The sequence below is a fragment of the Phalacrocorax aristotelis genome, chromosome Z, assembly GCF_949628215.1.
Source record: "Phalacrocorax aristotelis chromosome Z, bGulAri2.1, whole genome shotgun sequence".
NCBI lineage: Eukaryota > Metazoa > Chordata > Aves > Suliformes > Phalacrocoracidae > Phalacrocorax > Phalacrocorax aristotelis.
In genome coordinates, this window is record NC_134311.1 from 40909166 (window position 1) to 40934609 (window position 25444).

The 25444-nt window shown below is 37.0% G+C and overlaps 1 protein-coding gene across 2 annotated transcripts in view; it reads left to right on the plus strand.

Moving 5' to 3' along the window:
* LOC142050120 (guanine nucleotide-binding protein G(q) subunit alpha) overlaps window positions 1–25444 on the plus strand; it is a 129771-nt gene that overhangs the window by 82081 nt on the left and 22246 nt on the right. For both annotated transcript variants that reach the window (XM_075078466.1, XM_075078467.1), the window contains exons 3-5: window positions 11302–11456; window positions 23892–24020; window positions 24985–25114. In XM_075078466.1, the coding sequence (XP_074934567.1) occupies window positions 11302–11456; window positions 23892–24020; window positions 24985–25114 (414 nt within the window). The remainder of the gene's footprint in view (window positions 1–11301; window positions 11457–23891; window positions 24021–24984; window positions 25115–25444) is intronic.

A 25444-nucleotide genomic window follows, 5' to 3' on the forward strand; every position in this document is an offset into this window, starting at 1 on the left:
TTGGTACCATGGGGTCTAATACTTTGAATACTGTTTGCTGTTGACGAGCTTGTCAGGTGCATGGTATTGAACCATATGCATGATGAGGAACTGTGGTGAAATGGATAATGCGTCCCTGACTCTGGGATTGGCATTGTTCTCTGCTCACTGCTGTTAAAAACAGCTCTAAGTCTGCCCCAGTTTGTACCAGCTGAATATATAGAGCGAGTTCTTTCCCAAATGCGAGTACATCCCCTCCCACCTATGTATTTACTGCATGCAAGCTCAGTGCAGTAGTTTTAGTGACACTTACCTGGAGTTTCAACTGGAGTAGCATTCAGAAGCAGTCCAGTTGTTAGCATTTTTGCTGTGTGCCTATGAACTCATTTAGCTTGCTCAAGCTTATGTGCAAGTACAATAATTATTTGTAGGTTTACTGCATGAGGATACAAATTATTGCTAGTGGCTGTGTCCAAGAGAAAGTTTGGGTTTAGTCTTATGTTCAGATTAGCAATGTTAGAACTCAAATGCTACAATTAATTTTGAACTATTTCAGAGCTTCGGTAGATATCTTCCACTACTTCCTTGGATATCATAAGGATTTATCTGTACCAAGTGAAAATCTTTGAAAATTTGGCAATAAAAGAAACATTTGGAAAACAACTGAAAACATGATGCAGTGGGACTATTTAATTTTTAAACATAGTAGTAAAGTAACTTTGGAATCCAATGCTCTGGATCTCTCTTTAATTACATGGCCTGTATTTTACTTGTTGCTCTGTTTCCTTCAAAGCAAAATTAGGCAGAGCCTGGAAAACAAACTGACCTCGCTGAATTAATGTCATGCAGTCCTAATCAAACAGTTAAATATATATACATTAATTATGTAATTAAAGAAGTGTAAGCTGTTGTTCACAATTAGAATATAATTACCTGTACATTTTTAAAAGAAGTATTTCAGCAGAAGTGAATGTAACTGAGTAGGATGTTTAGGCAGATTATCTTGAGCAATTTCAGGGCAGAATAGCTAGCTTCCCAACAAGACAAAAACAATTATTGGAAGTGAATTGCTGAAGTGTTTGGAAAGGACATGGTGGTTGGCTAATGTATAAAGAGGTTTCTGAAAGCCAGCAGTAGAATTTGCCCAGCTTGGCAAAAGAAAACTTGTCCAGAGAGTAAAGCAGTTTCTGCTTCCGGAATCATCAACAGCAAAAATGACAGATTTTTACAGCATACTTCAGGAAAATAAAAGATGCTTAGAGATCCCTGTTAGTTATTAAATGTATTATTTAATAAGTAATTAAATGTAGTTAAATAACTTCAAATATTAGAACACATTTCAATTTCATTTTGCTTTCGAAAAACAAATTTATACCTGTAATTTTCATCAAGTCTGGGGTCTCTGAAATGCCACTATATCTGAAATGGCACTATATGCCTGGTAGATCGCCTGGTATAACAGACTTGGGCAAAGTATTGGAGATATGTTGGTAATTAAGACTTCCATGACAGAGAACAAATACTCCAGCATACTACAATTGTGCATCCTCTTCTAGGCAGCCTGGAGCTGTAAGATTTTTGAGCAGTTCCTCAGAAAATGCATACAAGTTCCCAACTTCATGGGAAAGTTTGCCTATAGAAGTACCCTTTGCTTATTTCATATCTTACTTCTTGCTGATGTATTGCTTCTTAACAGATCTGTTGCAAATCATTAAAGGATGGATAAGTGATGGGAAGTCAGTGTGGGTTGTGTAATGTTATAATCATAGCATGTAACACCTATGCACTGTTTTCATTTGAGGGTTTGTGTTTTGTTGCAAACATTTGATCAGCCCACTGAGAGCGTTACTGAGATGATCATAGTCCACTTCACAAGTCATCCCATTTGGGCAGAGAGATGCCAAGATTGTTGCAATATATTATTCCACGAGAATAGTAAAGCTTACTGCTAGTATGCAGTATAGTATGTTGCTGCTGTGTTGATGATATTACATGTCATATTATGGACTAGGACTCAGTGTGCATGCTTACTTGCAATGAAATGGCTCTGTGTAAATTAGTCTGAAATCCTAATGGGTTTCAGTTCACTCCATTGAGGTTTCACCCTTTCAGTGTGAAAGAATGGAGAAGGTATTATACACCCTTACTTCTCTATTTGTGCCTGCATGTTTGTGTATATCTTCACATGTCAGGTGGAGCAGTGGTGAGGCAGGTGCTGCTCTAACAGGTTTTGTGAGGCTCTGGCTGCCTTATGCATGAATGACTATGGTACATACTGACTTACAGCTGCAGCATTCTCACTCTTCAAGTGTTACAATACACATCTTTTAAGTTCAACCTACCAGAAACCATTGGGATTACTGGAAGTTGCTGTGGTGTTGTCTTCCTGTAGTTGAGACTTCGGCACGTGTAGGTGAAATCAGTGTCTGTTTTAAATAAATGCAAAACATTCTAAATTAGAGATATTTAATGTAAATTGTGACATGACTTTTAGGTAGAAAGATACAAGGCTTGTGTTTATGAACGCTTACAATTGCATCTGTATTTTAATGTAATAATATTAATACAAGAGGATTACATGGTAGAATGGTCAGAGATCCATTTAGCTATCAGTTAAATTATAAAAATTTTGTATCAGAAACCATTTCAAATCTCTGTTCTGAGATTTCACATAGTTTTTTGGATGTTATACTTCTGGATGTTGGCACATATAATTCTTGGAAATGAACTTACTAAATATGCTATCCAGGTAGGTCCCAGCTTTTAAAAAATAACAGCCAAAGAAACAGTGAAACTGCTTCATTCATGAAATTGAAAATTTAGATTCTCCTTTTCCCACTTTGTCTTGTGACCTGATCTCAAACAAAGCTAGGCAGTGAATTTTTTTTAGCAATAAAAATAGATAACAGTATAACGAAACAATAAGTTAGTTCTTTGCTGTATTTCACCTTCATTGTCCATCAGTCCATTAAAATTAGTTCAGTCTTTTGGGGGCTTCACAGAAGAACCACTGTTGGCATGTATTGGGCAGCAAGCAGATGACTTCAAAGTTTCTTCTATTTAATCCCATTTTTCATCATGTGACTGTCAGCTAAGTGTGAAATCCTGTTGCAGAGTTTTTCTGAGAGAAGTTTCAGACTTGATAGCAATTTCTGACTTGTAATTCAGTTCAGTAACGGGACAACAGTAGCCTGTGGCAACATCAGACTTCTGGGGTGTTTATCCCCTCTAGTCCATTCCCTGGGTGGTACCTGCTCTTCACAGGAGAGGGACATCTAAAATAAATAAACTAACAAAACAAAGAGAAAAGCAGGTTCTTGTCTTTTCCTGTAACGTCCATATGTATCCACAGTTTGGAGTGGCTGACTCTGATGTTTATCATAAATCAAGCAATTAAAAAACATGCTGTGATTTTTGGCTGTTGTGTAGGATCAGGTATCTCCAAGTACCTGTGGGAATCCCATCATTTTCCTATTACTGCAAAAATAGTTTGAAGAAATACTTCTCCTTAAGTCTTATATCCGGTCCTTCCTCGCCCTGGCAACATCAGGATGTGAAAGTCATGTGGCTTCATTGGGTATTCTCGTGTGAGCAGTGTGGGTTTTAAAAACACATGGCATCCATGTTTTTCATATACAGTGTGTTTAGGTGGAATGAACATCATATCCTTACCTTATCTACTGCAAGATGTATAATTCTGCTGTGTTTTGGTTAAAGGACTGATAAGAATATGTAGTTCTGCCTCAGAAATATCCTCCTTCCCATTCTGGAGACAATTGTTCTAAAAAAATTCTCTAAAAATTAAATAGAACACTTAAATAGCACGATAAAAAACTTGCTTGGAGCAGAGAAGAACCAAAACTGAAAAACAAAAGGAAGGAATAAATACTATTAGCAAAATAAAAGGCAGCGTCTTTGGTTTGGTAGGGGAAGCTTCCTGGGTCTTGCAACAAAATAAATCTTTGTTTTTCCTTCAAACCCTTTTAATGACACTTTCTACATTAGGAAGCTGGGCCTGAATAGTTTGGATGTAGAAGGCTATGAAACCAGTGAAACTTGTTACTTTAAGGAGAATTTTCTTCAAATAATCACAGAGGCATTTCACTAAATTGAAGTGATAGTTTAGGCGAAGTGTATTTTTTTTACTCAGGGGTGTGTAAAGGTGTGTGAGTGTACATTTGCATATGAGCGCCTGGGTAACGTGGTATGGCATGCCATTTAACACTCCTGAGAGTTGTAATGTAGGCACATCAGGTTTTGTACTCCGTTAGTAACCTCATTAGAAATCCATAAGGGAGAGGTGCTACCATTTGAAGGTAACAATTACATTCACCTACAGGGCTGAATCTTAGTCTCAAATGTAATAATAATCTAGCAGTAATTGCTGTTAATTGAACAATAATATGATTACACTTTCACCATTGGAAATGATGGACAAATGATTGTGTTTTGACAATTTTGTGTAACTGCACTTAGTGGTACTTAGGACTTTAGTGAAGTGGTTTGAGATCTTTAGGTTAAAATACTATGTTGTATAATACAAAAAATCTAAAAGTCAGCATTTGTTTTTTAGAGGTATGAGTTCAGGAAGGTTTTAAACATAGTAATTGTGGAGTTATCAATTCTTTTACCAGGGTTTTTGGGTAGATCACTCTGCTTAGAATTACTGTGAACAAAATTAGGATGAATGTCCAAAACCTAGCCGCCTTCATAAAGGAAGAAATGGCAAAGAGTTTAACAGCTGAAGTTATCCAAGATCACTGCAAGACTGGTTCATTTTACTTCATCAACCTCTTTGTCCTTTTGGTAGAGAGGCTTATGGTTGCTTCATTTCTTTTTTCTCCATGTTTTTCTATTTAACCCTTCGTTTTGAAAACCTGGATTGTTCTATTGATTGCCAGATGTGTTTGCTGAAGAAGTTGTTTCATGTGATGGATGAATTAAAATAGGTATGGGGTTTGAGAGGGATGGGGTGAGTAGTGATAGAAGTGGTAATTCAGGCTGTTACACTGAATTAGATATTCTGTCGAGGTAACAGTATGTTAATGCTTATATACTTATGTTGCTTTTCTGTGTTAGGCAACAGTGTAACAGTGATAGCCGGGCAACCTAAAGTTTACATAAGGAAAATAAGAAAGCTGCACAGTAAGTAGGAAAATGATCACACCCTTTTGTTGCCCCATACTATGATTTGCCATAGCAGGACAAGTCTTGTGTTAACTTTGTGCTCTTTAGATCCATTTACTTCCAAAGAGTACCTACACTGTGCTGTTCTAATTGCACCGTCCCATACCTTTCCTTCTCCTAAATAAACAATGCATAGGTTCCATCTCATAGGAGGGCATCTTGTTTTTCATGAACGGAAACTTTATATACCTAATTTTCTAACTCAGCTAACTTTCTAACAGTTACTCACACTGGGTGAACTAGTTACCAGAGAGGAAGATATCTTTTTACTTTTCTGCCTGACATCAGAAAAAATTTTATTTTGTTGTTTCTAGAAAGAGGATCAGAAACTTCAGGGTAAAACAGTAAGGTAACTGTAACAAAGTACATTTATGAAGATCTGGATTCTATATTTAAATTGTACACCTAACCTCCCCATCTTCTCCTTTGGCATGACTTGTGTCTGGAACACTTACAAGACAATGTGCTAGGGTGACAAGAAGTTGTTTCATTGTGTTTCTCTTGCTGTGTTACTAAAACAGGATTTTTTCAAGGAGGACTATAGCAATAGTATGACCTTTAAAGTGTAAGCTTCAGAAGCCTTTTCTATTATCTGTATAGAAGTTTTGATATAATCCTCAACAAAAGCTTGCTCAAATGTTCTGGTCCTGTAGTGCTTACTTAAGTGTTTGTCTTCCATTCCTGGTGCAGCTTAAAAGTAAGACAGCAAGAAAATTCAGGGCTCTGATTGCAGTGTACAAATAAAGGTCTTATTTATTCAGCTACTTCCTAAGCTGTCTATACTAAAAAAAAAAATCCAAAAAACCAAACCTCATGTATGAAGACATTCATTATTCCAGTGTTTAGATATATATGTATTACATCTAGTGTTTAATGATGCATTTTAAATGGATTACATTTCCAACTTAAGTCACAAGATAACTTGCTTAAAAACCCTTATCATTTCATCATACTGCCCATAAACCATGGGTTAGAGTTCATTATCCTAGGCTTTTTATAGACAATGACAGTAACAAAAATTATTTCTTCATGCAAAGTTGTTTTTTAGATTGTGTTACATGTCTGTGGAATTCTTTTTCGAAAAGCTGTGTTATTGTTTTCTTTCCAAAGGTTAGAATGTGAAACAGGAATGGGTCACAAATTCTGATTTAGGTAGTTTGATACCCTATTAACGTTTGCCAGCAACTGAAGGGTGATTAGCATTGCACCAAGCCCTGTTTCAGCAATTCATAGCACACTTTATTAATTTAAATAGAGTTCTTTGGTGTAGTACACCATGAAACCTCCTCCCTGGTTACCCTAGTCCGTTCTGTGCTCTAAAGTTGCTCAAGGGAAGCAACATTTATAGTCCTTTTACACACAATTTTGTGGGCTGTTATGTAAAAACACTTTCCTACCTTGGGCTGATTATCAGTTCTGCTGTCTGACATGTTAAGGAATGTATCCCCCAGCTGTGTAGTTTTCATGACAGTGAAATAGACGAGTATTACTCTCCTTGTATGTTATATCTGCTTCAAATACCTGTAGGTTTGCAGGAGGCTCCAAAGCAGCATATCTTGCCATACAGCCCTAGAAGGCATGGTGTTTGCGTGAACCACAATTGTAGATTACAAGTCACCGAGGTCTGAATCTGTACATGTTGTTGAGCTGGCATAAATACTCATTTCTGCTTTTAAGCTGCATTATCAGGAATTCCCACCCTGCCCCCCCTGTACACACAAAGAGAAGAGCAAATCCATGGTCATGATCACGCCTTTGTAATGACTTCCGTTCAGGTCCTGGATTGCTTTGATCTGGTCACTTGCCTTTGCTCTCAATTTTGCAGTCAATGTAGATTAAATTAAATCCAGGCATAACTAATATCACTGTGCTTGATCCTTTAGTTACCAACAGCTAAGCACTAAAGCCACAGGCTTTTCTCTGATAGGTTTGGGAAATGCTTTTACAAAACAGAAGATGCTCCCTCCCATGTAAGAGAATTATTTTAATGGGCACCTTAAAATCAGCTAGTCCACAGAGACCATTGATACAAAGCAGCCTTGCCTGCTGCATCTCAAGCATCTTGCTTTCTTCTGTGGATTTAAGATCCCAGAGGAATTTCATTTGAACCAGGCTGTGCATTTCTGCCTGATCTCCCTCATATAAATCATTCTGGTAGGTTGGAGTGCTAATTTGGGAAAATTACAGAGACCGTATCAAAACAAATATAAAAGCATGAACCTTTTTCCATGCTTGCAACACTGATTGTAGTCACTGTTGTAAGGCTCCAAATGGTTGATGCCAGCGGAAAGATCCAGTGGCTGGCCCAATTACTCCCTAAGAAGCATTAGAGCTTTCAAAAAACTATGAAAACAGTAAGTAGAAAACTGACATGATGAAGCCTAGAGATTAAAAAATATATATTTCTTATTAAAGGATCTGGTCAAAAGAGCATTGTCAGAAAGACCAGCATAAAACTATAATGCTATTCAAGGTCAGAATTAGTTTGTAATGCTGTCAGTAGTTTCCTGAGGGGAATGAAGGAAGAGAAATTATAGCTATTTTGATATGTCCTCAGGCTCAGATTTCCTGTTTTCAGAATCCAATACCATTCCCCAAAATTCCAGTTTTCTTATTCTGGGATCATTTTTTAAATACTTGAAAAAATCAGTGAAGAACCTCTTAAATATAGGAGAGGTGTGATTTGCTAAAAAGAATAAGATTTCTGGCAAATAATGCAGAAATTGTTACAACTATTCTTATATCCCAAAAGGCCATGGAAAACGTTGACTGCTGGTGTCAAAAGTATATTGGACTGAAAAGTTATCTACACCATCTAGATTTTGTTTGTAGAATGTTATAGCTGAACTAGTAATTACATTCTTAATGACCAATTTGAATTTGGTGGTACTTACAGAATTCTTCAGTTTTGTCTCTTGTCTTGGGAATTTTTTTGTTGTTTTAATGCTTTGATAACAACTATTAGTGTCCCAGAAGAGAGAACTCTAAGAAGGTACAGTTTTCTCAGGGGCAGCAAGCTTGACTTTTTTTCTTTTTGTCCCCTCGGGTAATGTCAATTTTGGGGTAAAGTGAAGGATTAGTAAAGACCAAGAAGTACTCAGTAACATTCATAGTTGCATAAACTGGATTAATGATGAGTCCTTAGATTTCTTTTTCATGTTGAAGTGCTAACATCAAAAGTTAGTTTATTTATATTAGTGGAAGGAAACTAAAGCCAGTAGATAGCAGCAGTGACACCACACATGCATGATTGATTCTTCGTATGCATTAAATTTATGCTTCTCTATCTCACAAGGTTTCACTACAACTGCTTTTGACTTGTACAAGGGCAAATGAGAGAAAGATAGAGCCAGTATTTTCATCTCTGCCTCCATCACCAGAAATTAGAAGCCAGCAAAAGATGTTTCCTGACAAAGACTCTCAAATAAAATCTGTTGTCTACAGGAAAGTATAGTACCTTTGGGAACAAGAAGGCATAGCGGAAGATTAATAAAGGTTTGAAATCTACGTCAAGGGGCATTACTTTTTTTTTAAGAGAAGCAGCACTGATATGAAGAGCTGTAGATCAGCTCTGTATCAGCTGTCATGAGTCTGCCCAAGGAAACCCCAGGAAAGCAGAAGCAGTGTTCACTGAGGAAATGCTGTTTCTTTTTAAAAAGTTCAATCATTTTTTCGATGGATTCAACTTCTTGGCATATATCATAGTTTATTTGTTAAGTTTTGTCACATAGTGCAAAATTATATTAACTGTATGGCAGAGCATACAGAACTGATAAATAAAACAATATAAGATCTTGGGACAACTTTTCAGCAATAAGTGTAGACAGGTAACTGAGTAAAGTAATTGTAAGATTTTCTCTTTTACCAATGTAGAACACTTGAGCACCTGTTAGAGAATAGGGAATTGTTGGAGAAATGCATATGCTATGACGGATTTCAGATGAAAGCTTTTGAATAGTAAGTTAATCTTCTAGCTCTGTTAGCATTTTAATATCAGTTGGCCATAATTTCAGTGCTCAAGTATAAAAAAAAACACCCAACCCAATATCCAAATATATTCTTCTATCAGTTTGTCACAAGCTGTGGGAAAATACTCAGGACGTCATTCTTTTGGAAGTACACAGGGGCAACAGAATACAGAACTGAGCTTGATAAGATGTAAGATAATTTAAAATAAAAATTACCCTATTTCACAAGAATGTTGGCTTGTGTTTAATAGAGTACCATTTCTTGTTATTTGCTGTGAGAAGGTAGAGACCCTTCGTGATTTGTCCAGACATTTTGGGATGTTTGGACATGATCCATAAGAAAATACCCTTTGTTAGAACTTTGGAGATTTGGGTTCTGATAACAGAGAGCACATACTCTCCTTATCTCTAAGACACACATTTTTCACCCTGAACTTGGAGGTTTTTATTTCCTTGCAGGTATAATTTTTTGTTAAGTGATGAGCAGTAGCATCATTCTCCTGGACTGTCTACAAAGGAGGGGTTGGGGGTGGGGATTGTATGTGTGTAAACAGAGGATAAATCTATTAAAAGGTAACAAGAACGCTTGTTTCAATAAACCTTCACCTAATTTAAAATGGAAAAAGGTTTGTGTCCTCAGCTTAAATGCAGACTGGATATGAGAGTTGAATCCTCAGTTTTTTTGCTTTACCAAGTTTTCATCTGACTTCTTTGCGTGTATGTTTGCATGTGTATATATCTCTACACAGATACATACTCATGTATTTGTTACTGAAATGTGTACATTAGGACCCAAGGGAATGGCAGGAAGATGTGCCAGGGGAGGGTCAGGTTGGGTATTAGAAAAAGGTTCTTTACCCAGAGGGTGGTGGAGCTCTGGAACAGGCTCCCCAGGGAGGTGGTCATGGTGCCGAGCCTGGCAATACTCAGGAAGCACTTAGATGACGCCCTCAGACACGTGGTGTGAATTTGAGGTTGTCCTGTGCAGGGACAGGAGTTGGACTCACTGATCCTTGTGGGTCCCTTCCAACTCAGGGCATTCTATGATTCTATCATTCTATGATAATACTTCCAAGACAAATTAGAAATTGTTCTGCTCTATTTCTTTGATAGTTCTGACTACATAGGCTTTAACTAAATTTTAAGGATTTAGGAGGGTGTTGGATTTATTAGGGGTTATTTCCTATTAGCAACTCCCAATTTTAGATGTTACTTTTTAAGAATCTCCATAATCTCTAGTACAAATGCAAACTAGATACAAATTCTAATAATATTGCTTTTCTTTTTAGTAGTACCTTCTGGTATGTTTGTGGTAACGTTGAGAACATTTTTTATCAATCTTCCATTCTCTCACCTACCATCAGAGTCTAAATCTGTCAAGTTGTTCAACTAGTCATCATTTAAAAAGCATGTTTTATATATTCTTAAGATTGTACCTGAAAAATTAAAAATGAAAGCTTTCCTCGAAATGAGCTTAATTAAATACAAATGTTAATGTGAATGCCTTGTCCATTTCATCTAAATAATACTGGATTGGTGTAAGTACAGTCTGAAATAAGGGCCCATAGATACATTTATTAATTCTGTTTCTGTCGTAAGATCATATGTAGCACTGTTTGTCTTTGTTTGCACATACCAAATCATCACTCACTCATAATTTACTCAGTACTCTTATTTATTCTCATTCATTCACAGTTTACTTTAAGGTCTTCCCCAGTAAATCATACATTACTGTTTACTTCCTACACCATCACTAAGTTTGTTCACATGAATACAGATTTTGGTAAAATATCGATCTTCGAATATTTGGGGTTTTACTGCTAATGAGTGGTTCAGTTGCTAGAATGGATGGTGGGTATTCTCTTTAACAGTGTCTTTTAGCACGAAAGGTAAAAAAATATGCAGATCCATGTTTAGTTCTATATACTTTCCATTAAAAAGTGAAGTTTTTTCCTGTTCTTCCTCATTTCTGGAACTCCCTATAATGGTTGTCTCATTTTTCCATCTTCTCAACTTTCTTTGTGGTACTTGATTTTTCAAATTGCGTATACACATAGGTGATATGGCCCACAGGAAAAATGTGTATGGTACTGTATATAAGCTATATAAGCTATCTGCAGGCATAGAAAATGAAGTAAATTTTACTGTTCTGTTTGTTTTTAATTAGGCTCATGCACAGTTAGTTCGAGAAGTCGATGTAGAGAAGGTGTCAACTTTTGAGAACCAGTATGTAGATGCAATAAGAAGCTTATGGAATGACCCTGGAATTCAGGAGTGTTATGATAGACGACGGGAGTATCAATTATCAGATTCAACTAAATAGTAAGTACATGGTGGCTACAAACAACTATACATCATTTTCTAACACAGTAGTTTTTACTTCTTAGCTTCTTTATACTGTATGTGTACAAGTTTGTACGCATATGGAGCACAAACATACCTGAATATACAGTTACTAAATTGAATTCAGAGGCTGTTTTAAGGAGTGGAGTATACTAGTTTAGGCTTATGTCTGCATTTGTTTCTCAGAATGACAGGCTGTGATCAATTGAAATCTTAAAGTAAGATTGTAACTAGGGATAGTTAATTACTGATGTCTTTGTTTCATTTTGTTATACCTGGTCAAGCCTTACTCTCCTCTGACACACACACACAAATGCAGGCTGGACAAAAATATCTCCATGTATGGCTTATGACAGAAGTGAATACTGGGAAGTGCAATCAAGGTTGACCTCCATACAATGCGTAAAAATCCCCAGAACTCCTATTTTCCCTGGTTTTTCCCTCTTCCCTTGCAGATTGCTTTTGCGGTCCTGATGGTGATGTAAGTAGTGCTAAGCAAGGGTTCTTGTGTTTTATTGAACTGCCTTTCTTTTACAGAAGCAAAGCCTAAACTTTAAAGAACATGGCTGCCAGGAAGACAACAGGATAATCACTTTAAGTTAAACCTTGTTTATTATAGATCAACAATAATAAAAATGCATATGTGACTAAATATGTTTGAAATGTTATACCTTAGTTTCTAAGGGGCAGGATTCTGATAACATAGCGCTATAAAATATAACATTGGAATCTGAGGATTGCCTGAAGATTAACTCCATGAAGTTCAGTTACTCTTGAGTAAGGGAGCGTATAGCTCAGATAAAATTTCTCATCTGTTGCCAAAGAAATGGGTGATGACCTTTTGATGTTGACCACTGTTAAAAAATACAGCATAGTTTGTTATTAAAGCTGTGGCATAAACCTCCATGTTCTCCACATGAATTTTTGTATTAGCTATGAAAATTATTCTGATGGTACATTCCAGTCTCCATTTGTCAGATGTACAAGAATGGAAGCCTCTTATTGAGGAAAGCACAGAAAGAAGAACAGAAAGGCACCATGAAGCTCCCATTAAGCTCATTGAAACAGGGCTATAGACCTGAGAAGTCTGGGATGACATTTATCTGCACAGCAGTCTGAGGATTCTTACCTAGCACAACACTTCAAATATGATTTAGTCAAAACATTAGTATCTTGCCGATGCGATTTAGACAGCTGAAGAGCTACAGATGCATGATGTTGGTATCCTCAGATTTGCTCTGATGCTATCACCGCACCATGTTCTTCTCCTGCTATATTTGCCCCATGCACAGTTTGCTGTCCTATGACCTGGTTACCTTCCCAGCCTATCACTTTTATCAGTCGTGTATTCATATTTTGCTGCAGACGGCATCTCTCTTGTTTTGTTTGGATTCTACTGTCCCCAGAGATATCATACTGTTTTCTTTTTCAGTGGTAAGAAAACAAATAGAGTATTGCATAAAGTGAAAAACTTTAGGGTGCATAAATGGTGAAAAGACGACGATTTCAGAGACAAGTTACTGACAATAGACTTTCATATTGTTTTCATACTGAAAGGAGCAGCAAGCATAAGTAGAAGGTGAAGCAGAGCTTGTCTTATACTTTGAATTTCTTGTATTTGTAGGTCCTAACTTTGTTTCTACAACAGATGTGATACTGTTTTTAAAGTTGAAATAAATGTATGTATTTCATGTGCTTGCCTTAGAGGATAAAAATAGACTTCCTTACTCTCCAAAGTAGGCAGTATTCATCTGATGCTACTTCAGATCAGATTGTGCTGAATACCATAGTTTTGACCTAGTTCTAATGAAATTGTCACCATAGTGGATCTTTTGAGTAGCATTAAAAATAGTAGGGAATAATTCATTAAGTAGCTATAGAAGCAAATTGCTAGTACATTGCCTTGCAAACGGTATAATATACTAGTTGGTTGATTATTTTTCAAGTTCAACATTTTTAGCAATTTAACATCATGAGTTTTTGCAGATTTGGTGACTTTAACTATACTCCATTACAGTTCATACTATGGATTTCTGCAAAATCTGTTTTAAATTAGAATTGTGAATGACTGTGGGTCTTTAGAAAGAGCCTCTTGTATATTTATTCTTGCAAGTAGAGTTTTTTTCAGCTGTGTAAGTCCAGAAAAGCAATTAGCAGAAACCAAGGAAACATTGCTTCAAAAATACAGCATATATGTTTAGTAATAAAATACCTGAAGAGAATTTGCTAGCTTTGAATCCTTGTCACAAAGCAAGAAAGTGAAATGCTTAAAACTCACTACTGGGTTTCATAAGGATGTAAGACAGAAATAAGCACCCAGTGCCCACTGAGTTGGTGCATCTCAGTAATTTCTTCTGAACTGATGCATAAACCAAATGGTTTGTTGTCCACCAGATCATTGGTAAGCATATGTGTCAATATTTTTAAGCTTGTATGTCAGTATGTCACACATGTTCTTCATTCGTACCTTGCATAAGCCTCTCATCTTCTCAGTAGTTTTCCCCTGTGTTTTTATAGTAGTGGTATTTTCAGTCTGTTCCCTGTTTCGCTTTATTTCACCTGTCAATGTTATTATGCATTGTCTTCCTAAATCTCTTCCTCAGTATTTCCTGTTTCTTTTATTGTTTCTAAATTCTGTTTCTGCTTTCTAATATATCCTGTATGTTTCAATACTTTTGCTTTCTGTCATCTTTTGACCTGCTTTGTCGTTGTTAGCAACACTTGTGATGTTTTTATACCCACTGCTAGTACCCTGGAAGAATACATCAGATGCGTGTTTACCAGAATAGGTGAGGGTAAGGTCTAAGAAGAAATTTTCTGCATTGTGGGAGTTGATTTGAACCTCTTGAAGGCTCAGCAGATACATTCCATTCTCTTCCCTTGCTCCAAAGATTGGGTGTTCATGTTGTTTTTAAAAGCAATTTCTAGACTTCTCTGTGGTAAAGTCAGGAGCACATCGGGTAAATAGACATTATTCACTTCCAATGTACAGTACGGGGTGACTTAGCCACTTCCCGCTAAACCACTTCCCTTTGAGATACTGCTCACGGTGTGAGAGAGATGTAAACCAACACCACGCTGTGGATTGCCTTAAGTAACAGCTGTGTAAGATGAGATCATTCAATATGTACTGTACAGGGTTTCGAGGTCTTAAACCAAATGTGAACAGGTTACCAGCCAACAGTCTTGATTATATCATGGGTTTTCAAAGCCTGAATAAAGGAGAGGCAACAGTCTTACTGTTGTCAGTAAGACAGTCAGTTGTCAACGTAACATTTCACATTTATGTGACAGCTTGCAGAATTTGGGTTGCAACTAGAATTTGTGGAGATTCATCGCAGTTTTTCACCAGTATGATACTAAGGGCTTTCCCTTCATGAAGAAAAAGTAGGAAGTGTTTAGAACTAGAAAGTGTCCCAGAGCCTTGCTGAAAATCTTCATCTTTCTCTGGCCCCATGAAATGAAAGTATTATGTCATAGTGTACCTCTAACCACAGACTTCCTAGTTGGCTACACAAGCACTGAGGATATCTGTTCAGTTTCCCTTCCATGGCTGTGTTTTCTAACACTTCAGATAGTTAAATATAATTTTCCCTCAAGTTCCTACTCCACTGTGTTAACTAAACCAGTGGGTATTTAATATTCCACTTCGTTATTATTTAATGCGCTGCCTTATTTCTCATACATGCCATGGTATTCTCATACATACATGAGAGTCCTTCAGGCTTTTGTTTCTGCATTTGCTATCACCTTTAACAACTCTAGGTCCTACAGTTTTACATCATGCATATACCTGTGATCATGTGAGTTGAGTTAGCTGAACAGTTAGTACAGAAATGGAGATTCCAGTTGTTTACCATGTAATAAGAGACATCCTCAGAATATCACTTATTGTTACCAGGGAAGAAAGAGGTGAATCCTAATGAAATCTGCTTGTTAAAGTTTGTGTTTCACCTTGTGTGAAACCGTTGTATGAGTTGTACTGCTTTGGTCATCTAGTATGACAGTGTTCCATCTGAGTGTGAAGTTTTTCGTAACTTCAGCTGAACAATTAATTCCTTCATATCTGTCCATTAAAAAATAACATTTTGCTTCCATGTTCCACTTCTGGAACAGGTGCATTTCAGTGGAATTACTGTGTGCTAGGCAGGATGAGCTTAGGGTCACACATGGGGAAAGATGAGTGTATGAATCTAAGTTTTTGCTACAGCAGTTTACTGTTTGCTGGTATTGCCTCTAGTGATCAGAACATTCATTCTTCTATTTCATAAAGCTGTAGGGAATGCTTAGGGCATCATGGGCCTGTGTGAGCCTTTCAGAAAGACTAATTTTATCCTAAATTGAGACCTGCTATGCGGCTGATATCGATATAGCAAATTATGGAAAACTGTCTATGTGATATCTGCGTAACAGTCATTTGTTGAGGGTAAGAAAGCCATACACTCATAATTTATAGGATACATAAGCACATCATTATTTATTAAACATTTTAATACTGTTCATTGATTCTTTGTTCCCTTCATTTATAAAACTGTACTTGAAGGTTCTAAAGCTATATTTGGGGGCAGTTTGTCTTGTAGAATGGTAGACTCTGCTTTTATGTATTCACAGTTTACACAGCCTTACTTGTGTAAGGTTTGCAGTAAGATAAAAACAGCAAATAAAAACCTTAATATAAAGATCAAGCACTAGCAGCAGAGCCATTCTAAGCCCGTCTCATGCCTTCGTTATAGTCCCCAAATATAAAAGGAGGGTCTGAAGAAAGATGGGACATGAAGTCTGCTGCACACCAAAGCACTGCATTCTGTAGATAAACTGAAGATTACGCAACAAAACTATGGATATTCAGAAAGGGAAGTGGGTTATATAAAGCAGTATACAGTATGTATTTCTTTCAGGATCCTTTTTTTCATGCAGTACTGAACACATTTTTTAAATATCTGTATAATTTTTAAACCATATTTCCTATTAAAAGTTTGCACAAGCAGTTTTTTATTTGATTACTTGCTTTTGTTAGCCTTTGCTAAGACTGGCTTTTAGCCATGTAGGAAATTGAGGGAGACAGCTAGGTGGGATTTGGGTGGGATAAGGATTAGAACACAGTGGAGGCTTCTTCCTACCTCACTGCAAAGATCTTAGTTTACAGTGTTTACTTTAGGGTAAGATCAGGTAGTTCTGGAAACTGATGAATGCGCCTCAGCTTTTCACCAGTGGTGTAGAGGCTCAGAAATGCAAACCTCTACAAAAATTCTGCAAACGCGGCCAATACTTGTTTACACTTAGCTTTGTTCACAGCTCATGATGTCCACTGAAAATTGATTCCATTTACTGTGCTGCTGCGTGTTAGCAAAGAGGACACTTGTGTCAGTTGGAAGCTCTGTGAGGTAGGAGAATCCCTGCTACAGCAACTTTAACGTTTTGCATATGTGGAGTTGAAAGACAAGCAAGTTGTATGCATTTTCAAAAATGCAGAAAGAGGCTTTTCTCTTTCAAAGCTTGTTTTCCAGCATATGGTCAAGATTACTGCTAGTTTGGGGTAGTCTCATCAGCCAGTTCAGAGTTTTGAAAAACAAACAAAAATCTCCAACCCCTTAAAACCACACTAAACCCCAACAACAGTATGGAGGGTAGCCCCACCCAATTCCAGAATAGCCAGACTCCAAAGGACAGAGATATATCAGATCGTATTAAATAGTTTGTCTAATTAGCCTTAGTCATAGGCTTTGCTTAGGGTTTTATTTTCACTTGCACTACCACTGTATGTGTATGAGAGGGCATTTTGTAGATGGCCATGCCTATGAACTATCCTAACTTCAAGGAAAATGCCTTTTTTTTTTTTTTTTTTTGCATTAAACCTGAGAATGTTAGGGTTGAAGAGATGTAAATGTTTATGGTTACTATCATACCTGGAAAAAGTCAGCCATGAAGTATGTCTTACATATGGTTGAACGCAGTGAAAGCATTTACATATGAAATGTTGCTGGTAAGCCTTGCTTTTATAGCTGTGGTCACACTGAAATCACCCAACAAACTTCCTGTTAAACAACAAACTTTGCAGATTTTCGTGGAGTTTGTCCCCTCCCTCTTCCCCTGTACTTTCATTCTCCCCTTATAGATTAATCATCAGTCACGTTGTTTGCTGGCGCTGGGTGGTTTACTGGTTTTAGACTGACCCTTTTATCAATGTCAGTAATTACCTCTATCTCAATGTGTTTGGTTTTGTTGTAGAGATGTCTCTTGGAGTGTTTCTGGTGTGGTGCCAGGCAGATCTCTTCTCCTCAGCAGTGTGTTTCAGAGGCACTCTGCTCCCAAGAGACTTCTGTGCTCACAAGGTCTCACAGGCAGACTCGTTCTAAGCACAGGGTTTATTAGTGTGCTAGTGAACATTAATTCAGCATCTTGCTACATCAGTTTTGCCTGCTGACTTTGGGAAGAGTTATTAGGCCCACCTGGTGAATAGAGCAATCTCATTTTTAACCATGGAAAGCCAAACAAATGTTAGTAGATGGATTAAGGCTGTAGCTTTTATACCTTTGTCTTCCCATGTCTTAATGCCTTGACTAATTAGGCAGTACACTAAACTTAGTTTAAAGTTACAGAAATTCATCTTACAGAATTAATCCTGAGAAAACGCTACTTTATCGCCTGATTACTTGCAACAGAAGTCTGTCCTCAAAGATGCTGGAAAATAGTAGCTCGTGGCTGGAGGAGGGTGTTTGTTTGCAGTGCCTGCACTGTATTTCTTGACACTGAAGGTACTTCAAGACCTCATTCACTGAAAGTAAATTCAAATAAGTTTTGAGGGTCTGTCTTCGCAAGGTGATGTAGCATTGGGAAATGAATTAAGGCTGAATGTTGAGCCTGCTTGTTCATGGTGATGGGTTACATTTAACTTCTTTATGAAAGTTATTGGTTAAAACAGCTGTGGTCCATTTATTATGGTTAGGAATCTTACTTCTCTGCCTGATTTCTATACAGGAAAAGCATGTAGGAAAGTACAGAGCCAGTCAGTCTACTCCCATGATTGTGCTCCTGCTGTTTATTTTGAAATGTGGACAAACAGTACCTTTGAAAGGTGCTCTCTTTCAAGGCTATCATTAGCGCCTCCGTAGACTTGCAGCTTCCCTGAAGCTGGCTGCAGGCTTGAACCTGGTCATAGGTGATGTAAAGTGCATTAAAAATAAGTACTTCTCTCTCAGTGCTGACTGGGAAACAAAAGGCTTCCTCTGTTTCTGGTCAGTGTGCAGATCACAAGCGTGCTGCGAGACGGCGGCAGTTTCTCCTGACGTCAAGGGAGGGCCACTGCCAGCCACTCATTATACACACACCACCTCGGTCATGCACCTTCTGCCTGTCGCTGTAGCAACCTCCTGGAAAATTACCTCAGCAGTCACTAAAATTCGTTTTTACAAAACTAATTACAGGTATAATTAACTTTTTAAATTTGATCTGTACTATAAATATAGTCAGACCTATGTGGTTTGCCTTTTTTTTAAAAAGTAATTTTATGCAGTTTTCCCTATTTTGTTCCTTTGTATAATGCCTAGCTGAATACGTACTGTTTGGGTGAGAGGCTGTATAGCTAGTGTGTCTCATCGAAGTAAGACATTTCTTAGCAGGTGGTAAAAATAAACTCAGAGTGCCATATGGTTGAGACCTAAATGGCCTGTACAGTTGCTGATACCTGTACAACTGAATTCCTTGTGGTAATGCTGGTGGTTACCCACTTTTGTACTAGCCCTTTGGACAGCTGCCAGGGTATTTCCAATATCCATATCTTACTATGATTTTAAATTCTGTATTTCTGTATTTATGATGAGTCTTGTGGTTTGTTTGCAAGAGTGCAAGTGTACCCATTTGTAGTACACGGTGAGGAGTTAGTTGCACTGAAAAGGCTGATTGCAGTGTTTGTGCATATTCTGAGTTAGGCAGTTACTGTGAAATACCCGGTGCATATCTCTTACGTGCTTAAACTTTTTCCATATGCACAGGATTTGTTTGCCTAAGTGAGCAATGTATTTGTCAGTACTTCATTTAGGGCTGCATTAGGTAAGTGCTTTAAAGCAATGGTGAATCATTTTTTTTTTTAACAGATACACAAAGAAATCAGTAAAAGAAGTCAGTAAAAGCCTTCATTTTCTTTTACTCCTCATCCATCTTGAATTCAGAGACTTGAGACAATAGACATAGCCCTGGCTTCATAAGTCCTCTTCTGGTTGCAGATAAGCCAGTGGAGGAAGTAACTCCACCCTGCTTTCCTGCTGGAGCTTATGGGCTTCCCACACCCCAGGCTCTATCTATCAAATAAACTAGCTTAATATGAACAGTTTCAATACTGTTTCTTCACTAAGCCGAATCGTTTTGACAGAAATGTGTTATCAAGCCATTGCACAAGTGAAAGGGTTGGCAGCTGGGGATAGGCAGAGGTGCAGCTTGAGTGGGGCTTGAGCCAGCACAGTTAAAGGTGGAAGAGAATTGGCATTAGCCAGCACATTTTAAAGTTTTTATTTAAAGTTCCTGCTTGATAAATTAATTTAAAAATAAATAAATTGGTGGTTTAAGAAGCTGTAGGATGCTTAAAGCCTATGCATGCAGGGCTGCATTCCCTGGTGATCAGATGATCTCTGGTGATCAGAGATTTAAAGAAATTCTCTTTATACCCCTGCTTTCATGTGGGGGGGGAAGTTAAATTTCAACCCTTTTGGTGTGAGGAAGAATTGAAAATATAAGTCTTTATTATGGCAATGAATTAAACTATGATAAATCAAGTAAATGAAATTTAAATTTGCAGTGTTCTAGGAACAGCTATAAAAATATGTGAAAATTGTGTGTGCTGGTAGTATGTCTTTAAATGTTAATGTTATTCCAGTTGTCTTTTCTTTTCATGTAGATAGTTGCCTGTATTCATTGACATATTCCCTCACTTATTAAGAAAAATCAGACTGTCACCCCACCCCTCCTAGTACAATGCAAAAATCTATTCTTGTGCTTTGGGAAGAGAAAATGTCTTGGTTTTTGTCTATGTAGTACTATGGACACAGAAGCATAGTTTTATGCAATCAATACAGGAGTCATGATAATGTATTTGGCATAAGTGTGTTGCTTTGCTGCCACTGGCGTTTTAGGAAGATTGCACCCGACTGCCAAGAGATGATTAATTTTTGCAATATATCCAAAATCTTCAGATGTGGTATAAAGCATTGGGTACAATGGAATAGAAGGACCCTGGCGTCAATCCCAATGATACATGTTCTTGCCCAAAGACAATAGATTTTTTTAAAATTAATTTTGTTACTTTGATTTAGAGGTTACATGAATTTTAAGAGAGACTTCAGGAGTGTTTTGTGATTTTGAAGTATCTTGAAGGGAACTTTGTGTTGCTGCTGCAGGCAAAGCTTTCAGTCTGATTTTCATAAACATGTTTAATTCCTTTGAAGTTGATAGCATAATGTTAAGTTACATATCCTCACATGGTAACAGGAAGTGTAACTGATCTGCAGAACTGTTATAGTAGCAGAAAATATCTACTCCTTTGCTTCAGAGCAACAATACACAAACTTCATTGAAGTCTGAATTCCAGCACAAGTAATTCTTCAGCAGAAATGTCTCTGTTAAAAGAAAAAAAAAAATCAAAACTTAAACAGATATTTTTTTCTACTTAAAAATAATTTCATTGACTGTTTGCTAATGCTCACAGCATGAAAATAGTAATAATAAAAGATGTGAAAGTAAGATTGTGCAATAAAGAATCGGGACATTCTTATTCAAATAAATTGATACAATAATATGTTTATTAAGTTTTAAGTAAAAGTGGTAGGGGCTAAATGTCATTGTTCAAAAACAAAAAATGCAGGACCTATTCTAAATTGCTTTTGTTGGACTGTAGATTCTGGTTATGATTTGTCAGTATCACAAAGATTTTCTTTTTAAAGGATATTGTGCATGCTATCTGATTTCCCTGCCCCGCCCGTAAAGTACTTCTATTGGTTTTGACACTGCTTCCTTGATTTTGGGTTTGAATGTATAATTTAGGATGCCTATTAGAGCACAACATCCTTTGACCTGTTAAATGAAGAAATCTAGGGAAAGAAATAGGACTCAGTAAGTATGCATAAGGCCTCTTCTATGGACTGTATAGGCTTGGTAAGGTGTTACGGGTGAAATAAGTGAGAATGTTCATATTTAGTGATTAAATGAGCAGAACTTGAGCAGAACTGAATAAGGATGAGGAAATCATAAGTATTATTTAAGAATAAATTAATACTTCTGGAACTTAATGACATTAGTGATTTGTGTTAAGACAAAAAAAAAACAGTCATCTGCCTGTTTAATGGTTTCCAGTAACAGCAATTAGTTTTAACTATTTAATAATATCCCTTTGGGTTATTGCCTTTCTAAAATCAGCCAGATGTGCATTACAGCATGTCTTAGCAACATGTCCACTGTGCTGATGGTGCAGAGGTGCCATAACCAGGCTCATGGAAACCAAAGGTGAAGCTTGCCAAAGGAATGCAACAAGACAGTTGTGTAAATGGACCACCTACAAATTTATTGAGTTAATGTTATCCTGCTCTCGTGAATACCACTGTAGTATGTAATGACCCACAATACTTTGTATACCTTTCCAAAATACAGTCACAAAACAAAACAAAACCAATTGGAGGGGGGGGGGGTGGCGGGGCTGGAAAAATAAGGTAGTTCAGGGTCTCTGTCAGTTTTTTATTTTGTGGTGGTTATGGATTTTGTTCACTTACAGTTTTTTTTTCTTCCCACCAACAAATTGATGATGTGCTTGTGCATTCTGCGTTTTGTGTAAAGCACCTAAGGGTAAATGAAGTGCTCAGACTCTCAAGCCTTTTTCTTATGGGCAGAAACTAATCAGTGTTCTCAGAAAATATTTTCAGAGTAGTAGCTTCTGAATTATCTGAGTTACACGGTTCAATACATCTTTCTAACTATGTGTAACTTTGTCACATTCAGTGTTTACTATCAGGTTAATCTATCATGAATAAGATCATAGTGAGGAAGATTTGATAATGTTTTTTTTGCTCCCTCCCATCGAACAAATTAATTCTTCTGTATTTTGCTGTAAGGTAGAAATCAACCTGCTTTGTTTCTGTCATTGTTCAGGATAACTTGCTCTCATTGTTTCATTAAGAAATCATTCAGAGCACCTAGGAGAAGTCTAATTATTTCTTGTGTGGGTTTATTTAAAAAAAGCACCTTCACTCATAACTACAAGGAAAAGAACATGTTCAGAGCTTAGTGATACTTCATCATCATTCAATAAATTACAAGACCATTGCTCTCCATCCCTTGAACGAATGAGTGCCTCCGTAGGTTAATTTACCTTCTTAGTGGCCAACTCTTAAGTCATTCTTCTGCTGAGAAGTAACCAAATGCCCAAGAACTTAATTTCCTGCAGCAGCCTTTCTCCCAGACATCTGACATGGGGAGAGCCCAAGCTGCCTTTTGCACTGATTTCATGAGATGTCCAGCTCCTGGACCCAAAGAGGCTATCACACACACATAGGTACACTTCTTTTTTGAAGCATGAGTTTTATGAGAATTAAGTAAAACTGCTGGTACACTGGTGCTTTATGGTTGAAACCCACCATTAAGGAATAGCAGAAGACTTTTGTATTGTAGTTAATGAACCTTTACAAGCACTTTTATCACAATTTCAGGTTATTTGCTAGCCGACTGGGGTGTATTTCATGTACTGCAGGTTTATTAACCTAATCAGAAGTTTCATTGTGAGTGCAGGACATTAAGGTGCCAGAGATCCCACTAAATAATCAGTGCTGCCTTCTGATAACAAGATCTGGAGAGTTTTTTAGTTTGTCAATGGGTGGGGTTTTCCTTTTTTAATTTTTTTCTTATTTAATTTCCAAACAGTACCATTTATGTTCCTATACTTTTATAACTGATAACAATCTATTCTATAGCAGTTCACTGTTGCTTAGGAAATTGATGTTTGTTTATCCATATATCTGTGTAGACGCAGCAGAATGAATATCAAGAAATATGTTACATATTCAAAGAAAATTGTGCAATTTTATTTCTCACACATTTTATATTATTTGTCTCTAAATTGCCTCGAACTATGTAATTGAAAACTTAGACTCTTCAGTGAATTTACATGTGAAAGCCAAGCAAACTTGTATGAAAAATCCCGCAATAATTATACTACCTTTCTGTAGAATTTACCTGACACTATGAAAGTGTACAGGAAGGGAGGATGGAGCACAATTCTATACTTTGTCCCCTCCTTTTTGTCGATAATGCTGTTTTTTCTGTTGTACTTCTTCCTACCCCACAGCCCATTTCCATTCCCAAGTCTTCCTTTCTCTTTTCCTCAGTGGGATGATGTTGTCATTGTCTTGCATTCCTGTTGTTTCTCCCTGCCTATAGCTATCTTAACGACTTGGACCGCATAGCAGATTCCACTTATTTGCCAACTCAGCAAGATGTGCTCAGAGTTCGAGTCCCAACAACAGGGATCATTGAATATCCATTCGACCTACAAAGCGTCATTTTCAGGTAGAAAAAAGTTCTGTTTGCTTTGTTTGTTTTGTTTCCTTTTGCATTAGTAGTATATATCGGATGTTGGATAAAAGTGCATAAAAAGCAATTATTCTGTGTTTTAAAAATTTGAGCTTGGTCATTATATTTTCATGTAATTGTCCACCTATAATAAGGAACTGATGTTAAAGATGTCAAAAGGATAAAAGACAATTAGGTTTGTCTTTTTCCGAAGGTAGTTATTACTGATACAAAACCTGCAATTCATCTTTTCAATAATGTATATCAAAAATTTCACTATGAATAATAATCTGAAAATACAATCATAATTATGTCCTCATAATTCATATACATCATGGAATACAAAATCAGCACTTGTGCAGTTGATTTTTAGAGAGGAATTACTCTCTTTTGGAGAGAAATCACCCTACTTGCATGCAAGTACAGTTGTTTAAAAAATAATTTTGCAATCGCAAGTTAGACACTTGTGTTTAGTTACACTGAGATACAGCATGAAATGGGAATACACTGCAAGCAAATTTGAGTTTTAATTTTGGCTATTAAAAATTTTAGTAGATATGTATTCTATTTATCCTCTTAAAATGGGGCAACTTTAACAAGTTGGGGATTTTGCATCTGGTAGTCTGCAGGGAAAAAGGCAAACTGCCAAGTCTGTTCTGTTTGCATCTGTTTCTGCTAAATACACATTGCTGAATCATGGCTTGTGAGGCCTTTGTATCTCAGAAGTCTGAGGGTTTTGAGACCCACAATAATTTAAATACAGAAAACATCTCAGACTTAAAAGCAAATATGATCAACTGTCTACTTACAACAGGTGCGACTAAACATCAATGGAAAAAATCATTAAGAAAAGCAAACCAAACTGTTTTTTCAACTAAATTCTTGAATTTTGTCATTGTGTGTGCTTGTATGTTTATCTGTTAAGGTATTCATGGAGTTGATGTGGATGTTAATTTTGCAGAATGGTGGATGTAGGAGGCCAGCGATCAGAAAGAAGAAAATGGATACATTGCTTTGAAAATGTCACGTCTATCATGTTCCTAGTAGCTCTTAGTGAATATGATCAAGTGCTTGTGGAGTCAGACAACGAGGTAAGCAAGCATCGGCAAAAAGCACCAGCTTAAAGAAAAAACAGCTTTGCTTGTCCGGTCCCAGGTGCTTTCCAAATACGTCTGCAAGCAGTCATACACAGCTGTACCCAATAGAATGAGAAGCAAGAAGGGGGGAGGAGGGGGTCAGTCTTCAAATATGGCAAAGCTGATCTGCTCCATCTATTTTGTGCTGAAAAGGAATACAGTTGAATATAGAGAAATGTTCTTAGTGTAGCTGTTTGTGCAGTTAGTATTATGTAGCCAAGCCACAAAAATAGGTGGTAGAAACAGGATTTATAGATTCTTCGCTAGAACAGACCTTAAAGTAAA